The following is an 8,674-nucleotide window of genomic DNA, read 5'->3' on the forward strand; positions in this document are numbered from 1 at the left end:
AAACTTATGGTTACCAGGGGATAAGGGGGGGAGGGATAAATTAGTGCTTTGGGATTGACATATACACTCTACTATATTTAAAATAGATAACCAACAATGACTACTGTATAGCACAGGGAACTCTACTCATATACTCTGTAATGACCTACATGAGAAAAGTATCTAAAAAAAGATTGTAGTGGTAGAAATGGGCTTGGGGTCCAAGTTTATGTATATAAACTCCAGGTACTTTCTGATTTTCTCTTTCATTTCATTTTGACCCATTGGTTTTTAGTATCACGTTGTTTAGTCTCCATGTAATCATTTTTTTTTCCTCATTTTTTTCCTGTGGTTGATTTCTAGTTACATATGGTTTGTGGTCAGAAAAGATGTTTGAAATAATTTCTATCCCTTACATTTCTTGAGGCTTGTTTTGTGTCCTATTATGTGGTCTATCCTTGAGAATGTTCCATGTGCACTTAAAAAAGAGTGTGTATTATGGTCTTTTTGTATGTAACGTCCTGTAGACATCAATTAAGTTCAACTGTTCTATTGTGTCATTTAGGATCTCCTTTGCCTTATTGCTTTTTATGTCTGGAAGATCTGTCCAGTGATGTCAGTGGGGTATTAAAGACTCCTACTATTATTGTATTCCCATCAATTTCTCTTTTTATGTCTGTAGTGTTTGTTTTACATATTTAGATGCACCTAAGTATATTGGGTGCATACATGTTAACAAGTGTAATATCCTCTTCTTGTATTGATACTTTTATCATTATATAGTGTCCTTTGTCTTTCATTATGAACTTTGTTTTAAAGTCTATTTTGTCTGATATGAGTATTGCTACCCATACTTTCTTGTCATTTTCATTTGCATGTGCCGTTTATCTTGTGGTTTAAGCCTTCTTTTCCTCCCCTTCCCATTGTTTGGTTAGGTGATATTTTTAAAAATTACCTTTTCTGGGCTTCCCTGGTGGCGCAGTGGTTGAGAGTCTGCCTGCTAATGAAGGGGACACGGGTTCGAGCCCTGGTCTGGGAGGATCCCCCACACCGCAGAGCAACTAGGCCCGTGAGCCACAACTACTGAGCCTGCGCGTCTGGAGCTTGTGCTCCACAACAAGAGAGGCCGCGATAGTGAGAGGCCTGCGCACCGCGATGAAGAGTGGCCCCCACTTGCCGCAACTAGGGAAAGCCCTTGCACAGAAATGAAGACCCAACATAGCAATCAATCAATCAATCAATCAATCAATCTTTAAAAAAAAAATTACCTTTTCTTGAACTGCATAGTTTGACTTGGGTTTATGTCATTACATCAAATATTCCTAGTATAATATAGACAACTAGTCATGATTGGAGGATGAATTCATGAATGATATAATGAGTAGTTATTTAGTATTTCCACCTATGTCATGGTGATACAGTTTAATATTGTTTGTGTTTTATCCTTTCAAGGGGCATTTATTTTTATCAGAGGAAATCTGCAGATTAAATTATTTATTTAATAAGAATAAAATGGAATGTAAGAACTAGGGCAGAGAAATAGAGATGGTATTTTGAAAATGATGGACTTTGTGCCAGGTAGAGTATGGTTGAGAATGTAGAAATTCCTCAGGATAATTAGTGACAAATATCCTTAAATACTTGTTGAAAATGGGATTATGGTTTTTAGAATTTCTTCCATGACAATAGAAATGAAATAATAATGGATATGAGGAAATAGTGTATGTACTGCCAAGATTTAGCAACCTAGTTTAAAAGTAAAACTTGAGGTATTTGAAGTTTGCAGTGTTTGTGATTGAGATGGAAACAAGATAACTGCAGGGTGGCTAAGCCGCCATCTCCTCAGATCTTGTAGAATATGAAAACAATTTCTCAGAGACATTTGGAAATGGAAAATCTAAATGACACACTTAGAGGTCCATTTGTCCTTTCAACTGGAGCCCAAAGTCTCCTATTTTCTGGAGGTGTGTGATGAGGTAAACTGTCTTCAAAATAGCCTAAGTGTGAGAATTTCCTGTTCAAACCTGAAGTGACACATTGATGAGAAATCAACTTTTTCCACTCTTGTTTCACTCTGAGCCTTCACAGGGCAGTCTGTGGAGGTCAGAGACATTGTTTATTCTTGTCCTAGATTTATGTCTTTAAATTTCTCCTTTTATTACCCAGCTATAGCAGGCCTCTTTTATGAGAGTAACCTGACCTCCCCACTAAAGGATGCACGACTTTCTGGCCAACAGAAGGTATGTGTCCCTCCTCTCTTGTCTCTCTACTAGACCACCTCACTTAGTGGGAAATAACAAATGTTAAATGTGATGCAAGTGAGGTACAATTAATATACAAGAAAATAAAAGTAGAACATTTGTGTTTTTTAAAATAATTCAGGGTAAAAAGCAACCATAAAACATGAAATATGTTGGAAGATTTCTCAAAGTATTCAATTTATTGTCTGTAGGAAGTTAGTCAATTGCATATGCACTTGCATATTTGGGTTTGTAAATCAATATAATATTAAGTGAAACCCACAGACATCATGACAGGGAACAATCAGTTTGGGATTTTATAATCAGTAGAAGGTGGGTTTTTTGTATAATAATTTGTTAATATATATTTTGTTCAACCTTTATAAATAGATTCTTGGAAAGGAATTCATTGCATAACAAAAGCCAAACATAATTCCTCATACTTGTACTTAGATTGAATAAAAGCAGCCTGATTTTATAATAAAAATCAGGATGAGGTAGCTTCCTAAATGCTAATTTAAACTTAATTGTAAGTAATGAAAGAATTTTTTAAAAAATCGAACAAACACTGCAAAAAAGATGTACCATGCTAATTAAAGACATTCCTGCTTAATAAATTACTTTACAGGGTCTAACTGATATGAATTAGAAATAGTAACATAGAAATTGTGACTAAAATAATAATTAAAACTGATACTTATGGAGAACTTATGAGTGTCAGGTTGAGTGCTCAGTGTTACATGCATTGTATATTACATATTCTTATTTCCATTTTAGATTAGTAAAATAGGTTACTAGATACTAAATAATTTTTTAAAGGTCACACTCTTGTAAGTTTCAAAGCCATAATTAATTTCCAGGTCTTTCTGACTACTGCGTCCATTGACTGAATTATTAAGTTACGTTATCTGGATTTTTTTATAAGTAATTTTTATAAGTAATTACCATCACTTATACAACTAAAATGACCTTTACTAACTTTGACACCTATAGGATCTTTCTGGAAGTTTGAACTAACAGTGTTCTTCCATAAATTATTTATATTTGTTTATTATTTTGTGGGTTCACATCTTAGCCATTAAGTCACTTATCAATTACTTTTGCAAAATAAATATTTTTTAGTCTTTTTCTGTTGTTTTATTTTTAATATTTCTAGGTTATGTATAAGTTTAGTGTATCATGTAACATTTTCCAATACATGAAGTATTTCCTCAATTTTTAATGTTTTCTCAGAACTCCTCAACCATTCAAAATAACGACCATTTGGTAACACTTTTAATAAATAAATGTAAGTCACCAAATAATGTAATTTAGTGTAGGAAATTGTTGTACGTGCCAACATTACTCTTCCCCCATCTTTAAAATACTCTAACCATTACTGGATTTCAAAATTATCATAAATATAGGTGAATCTCTCTGTTCTAATAAAACATTTTAATTTTAATACAAGCATTATAATGGTGTTAAAATATTTCTGTGGAATCTGACTAGGATATTATTAGTCATTAACTTCTTTATTCCTCCCTAATTTATTGCTTTTCATTGTTTCAACCAAAAATATGTTGTCAAATGTAGAATATCTTAAAAAAAAAAAAGTATTCTACCATGAGACACTTTTTTAAAGCTCTAAGGAATTTCGAACCAGGCCTTAAGATTTTTCTACTGCGAAGTGAGCACTAAACTCTACCCCGCCCATTTTACTGTACTAGGGATCTCATCTTACATATACCATTCATTCCTAAGTACACTTAGAGCACTGTCTGACATAATTCAGCTGCAGAGATGAATAACCAAGGAGTAACCTATGCAGAACTGAAGGTAGCCAAGAACTCAAAGAGGCAGCAAATAAAACCTAAGGGCACTAAAAATTCCATTTCAATAACTGAGCAGGAAATAACCTATGCAGAATTAAATCTTCAAAATGCTTCTCAGAATCTTCGAGGGAATGACAAGAACTACCACTGCAAAGGTAAAACATTTAATAGTCACATGATGGAACTGTTCTCGGATATGCAGTTGGGGTACAGAGGTTGGAGAAAGAGTAGGAGATAAGCTCACATATTTTTCATTTTGAGGAACAGAACTTAAAGTTGGATATGGTATTCTAATGTGAAATTGGAGGACTACTTTTATTCTGGTATTGCTGTAATTTGTAGTCTTTGATCAACAACTCATGAAGCTGAAATTTATATGCTGAAAATGCAATGGTATATTCTGAAAGAAAGATTGTAGTGGTAGAAATGGGCTTGGGGTCCAAGTTTATATATATAACTCCCTGTTTATGCGGGTTCTTTTGTTTGTAAACTTTCTAAACAACTGTCACCATCACTCTTTTCTCAGTGTTTCCTTTTCTTTCCCTGCAGATATACCATCACCTCCAGAGAAGCTCATTGCTGGGGTTCTGGGAATCATCTGCCTTGGTTTGATGTCCAGTGTGGTAACAATGATAGTTTTTACTCCCTGTAAGTAGATTTTTGAAAAATTGTAAGGGAACTTTACACTTTAATGATGGTCAGTGCCTCTAAACACTTCATAATATTATGGAATGGGCCTCTCATTAAAATGTATGCATTTAGACTAAATGTGGAATGGTTATTCTGAATTTGTCAAAAGTATACAACACAATAATTACAGAGAGTATGTATATGTATATTCTGATTTCATAACTCAAAAGCATGCTTTAGGAGATTGAAAGATCTTATTGAGAAATACAAATTAATTCTTGAGATTGGTTAAAACAAATACTATAAGAGGTGGTGATCTGTTCCTTTAGGCTTTTGAAATATTTTTTCAACCAAATCTTCATTACTTAATTTTTCTTGGTAAAATCAATTTTATTCCAGATTATTCTAATCCTAAGCAATAAACCAAATTTCAACTCAGAAACTACAATCATTATGATTTATTTAGATCAATATTAACTTTTATAATGATTAATTTTGTAGCTACTGTAATACGGGAGCAGAATAACTCCTCTCCGATAAAAAGGCTCCAGAAAGGTACATAATGATTTTCAAAGTTCTGATATAAATACAATTTGTGTTTTGTCTCTATCTTAGGCTAGTGAAAATAAGAATAGATTTTGGGGTCGAACATAAATTACAAAATCGGGCAACAAATATTCATAAATAATGATTATAGGAGAGGGTTTCTCCCTATGCAACAATACGATCACCATACCCACTGTTGACACTTGGCTCAAATTTCCTCCCTCTGTAATATGATAAGAGACAAATAATTTTGCTATTCTAAAACAGGGGTTTCATTTCTTGATTTTCAGGACATGTAAAGAGTGGCTATTTCTGTGTGTTTGCTTTATATGGAGACATAAACTGGGGGGTGAGAGATTGACCCTTCTCTGTGAATGTATGACTGTGGTTTGTTTTCTATGCACCAGCCTTGAGGGTGCATAGATGTGTTTTATATATATACACATGTATATATTTATACCCATGCATATATGTAAGTTAATTTTCATTTTTTTAAATTCAAATTGTTTTTGGATAATAATTCACAATCTTTCTTCAGAATGTCATTCTGGTCTTTGTCCAAAAGAGTCGTTTACATATTCCAACAATTGCTATTATATTCATTTTGAAAAAAAAACATGGAATGAGAGTGTGAAGGCCTGTGCTACTAAGAACTCTACTCTGCTTTATATAGATAATGAAGAAGAAATGGTAAGATATTAAATGTTGTAAACACTTTGTTAAAGGCTTGATTCAGTCAATATTATATTTGTTAGGATTCACTTGTGTTTTTGTACATATTTGTAGTTTGTTTAAGGCCTGTTAATGTTCCATTAAACAACGGAATACAACTTTATGATATTCTATTTATATTTTTATACCATTAATACACGTTTGATAATTTCCAGTTCTTGCTTTTCATTAAAAAAATGTTTCTACAAATGCTATTATTTTCTAAAATAAACTGTGCTATTTAATTTTACAATATATAAAGGAAAATAAACATACCATGATTTTGCATGTTGATCACAAAATGTATAGAACCATGTAATTGCATATCAGATCATGGAATAGAAGTTTCCACTTCACAGCAGCCCCACTCCTCTGTATTCTCTCATCACTTCTCCACCCTCCTTGTATACCCACTGTCCTGACTTTTGATATTATCGAATCTCTTTGCTTGTTTTTGAACTTCATATACATGGAATCATAGAGTATGCATTTTTCTTCCTGTCTCCTCTCACCCCCATATGCTATTTTTGCAGTTCATTCATATTATTGCATTTATGTGTAGTTTGTAAATTTCCACTGCTCATTATGTAAATATAACATTTAAAATCCAATCTATCCAATGTCTCTGGGTAGAGATGGAGTCTTATGCCCTCAGGGATAAAGAGGCTTCCTGGGTTCAGTACTTTTAGTCATGGGATCCCCTTTGTTAGTCCCACCTCCACCCCTACCCCCCAACTCTGGTATCTCTCGGTGGGGGGGAGGAGAAGCACTTCCTCTGGCTGCTGTTGCCCACAGGATTCCCCTCAACACCGAGGAGGAATGGCTAGGCTGGGTGTTGGGAAGCAGCAGGCCTAGGTCACTTTCTTCGGTTGGGTGGCGGATATAAGATGCCCCTAATAGTTGTTCCTTAACCCCAGGGTCGCAAACCATTTCACCTTTCTCTTTTCACCTTTCAGAGTTCTCCTTGACTTGTGTCTTTCATTAGTTTCAGTGTTTACAGTTGTACTTAGCAGGGCGCAGCTGAGAGAAATGAGTCTCTGACTCCTTGTCTGGTCCATTTGATTCCAGCAACACAGAAACAGAGTGATTGGGGGTTGATCTAGTCAAAGAATGGTGTGAGGCCCAGGAAACCAAATCTTTGGCTTTCATGTCACTTATTTTCTCAATTTCATTCCCTTAATTTCCTTCTAAAACCGAAACTCTGAGAAACATAGTAGAGAAATCCATTGATATAGTCACAGTATCCTGAGAAATGGATGTCACAGAATCTAAAAACTCATTTAAAGCCTTGCTATATTAGTTTTGACAACATGGGTAACAATTGAATTACATGAATCAGAATTTTCCTTATTAACCTAAGAAAAACAGTGAAACTGCTAAGCATAACTGTTTGAGTTAATTTTACATCAAAAGTACAGACCTTGGTTAATGTTTTTGGCAATATTAAAACTTTCAACTTTAATATATTTTTAGTGTTAGATGAGACTCTAACACTCTCATTTCGTTCAGAAAACTAAGGATCCTATGAAAGAACACACTACTTGCCTTTGAAAAATTAATAAAAAGCTTTCATAACGACTATTTAAGTGAAAATTCTTTATTTTTGGCTAGAAATTCCTGAGGTCCCTATCAATTATGTCATGGATTTCAGTCTTTCGTAAAGGCCGTGGTCATCCATGGATGTGGCTAAATGATTCAACTTTCAAACTACAGTAAGTTTTTAAAAATAATACTGTATAGAGGAGGAAAAGATTAAAAATAAAAATTTTAAGAATAATATTAAAACATTTGTTTTAGTTGAATTATAGAAAGATGAAGGAAGATGTTGAAAGTTAATAAAATGTTGATATAATTATTAAAGAATGGGCTACTCAGTAGCCCATTTCCCTAATAACAAGCTCTTACTAAAATTATAAGGGGCTTCCCTGGTGGCACAGTGGTTGAGAGTCTGCCTGCCAATGCAGGGGACACGGGTTCGAGCCCTGGTCCGGGAAGATCCCACATGCCGCGGAGCAACGAGGCCTGTGAGCCACGACTACTGAGCCTGGGCATCTGGAGCCTGTGCTCCGCAACAAGAGAGGCCGCGATAGTGAGAGGCCCGCGCACCGCGATGAAGAGTGGCCCCCCCTTTGCCACAACTAGAGAAAGCCCTCACACAGAAACGAAGACCCAACACAGCCAAAAATAAAATAAATAAATAAATTAAAAACAAAAAAAACAAAAAAAACTCAGGGCGCTTTGTCGGTCGTTCACAGACCTGTGCAGAGTGGTGAAAAATTTGAAAAAAAAAAAAATTATATTAAAAAATCATTACCCATTTTCAAAATATCTTTTATGACAGAGACATGGAAAATGCTATTGTTTCATGAGTTGTCCTCATATAACAGGACTGTGCATTGTTCTCCATTACAGTATAACAGACTCATCACCTGATAAACGTAACTGTGCTCTGCTATATTCAGATGGCATTAAATCCGACAGTTGTGAGCTCCCACATACATATAATTGCAAGCATCAGCTTGAGAAAACGTGAGTTTGGATGCTGTTGAGTAACTTTACCTTTTATGAAATGGAAATAATATTATGATTGTATAAATTTTAAAATGAATTATATTGAAATATAATATGCACACCAAAAAGTATAGATATCATTACTTTTGTGTCTGGCTTTTTTTACTCTATGTTATTTTTATGGCCTTCAACCTTTGTAAAAGATCGCATGTTGTGTGAGTCCATTTATATGAAATATCCAGA

At 34.4% G+C, this 8,674-nt stretch overlaps 1 protein-coding gene across 1 annotated transcript; it reads left to right on the plus strand.

The window, feature by feature from the left end:
- Window positions 1–4,001: 4,001 nt before the first annotated feature.
- On the plus strand, window positions 4,002–8,453 carry LOC133100817 (NKG2-A/NKG2-B type II integral membrane protein-like). Its single transcript, XM_061205288.1, is given in 7 exon segments — window positions 4,002–4,188; window positions 4,583–4,677; window positions 4,679–4,703; window positions 5,165–5,218; window positions 5,748–5,899; window positions 7,532–7,632; window positions 8,333–8,453. Coding segments are annotated over 7 exon segments (735 nt in total).
- Window positions 8,454–8,674: the final 221 nt, after the last annotated feature.

Source organism: Eubalaena glacialis, chromosome 11 (genome assembly GCF_028564815.1).
Source record: "Eubalaena glacialis isolate mEubGla1 chromosome 11, mEubGla1.1.hap2.+ XY, whole genome shotgun sequence".
NCBI lineage: Eukaryota > Metazoa > Chordata > Mammalia > Artiodactyla > Balaenidae > Eubalaena > Eubalaena glacialis.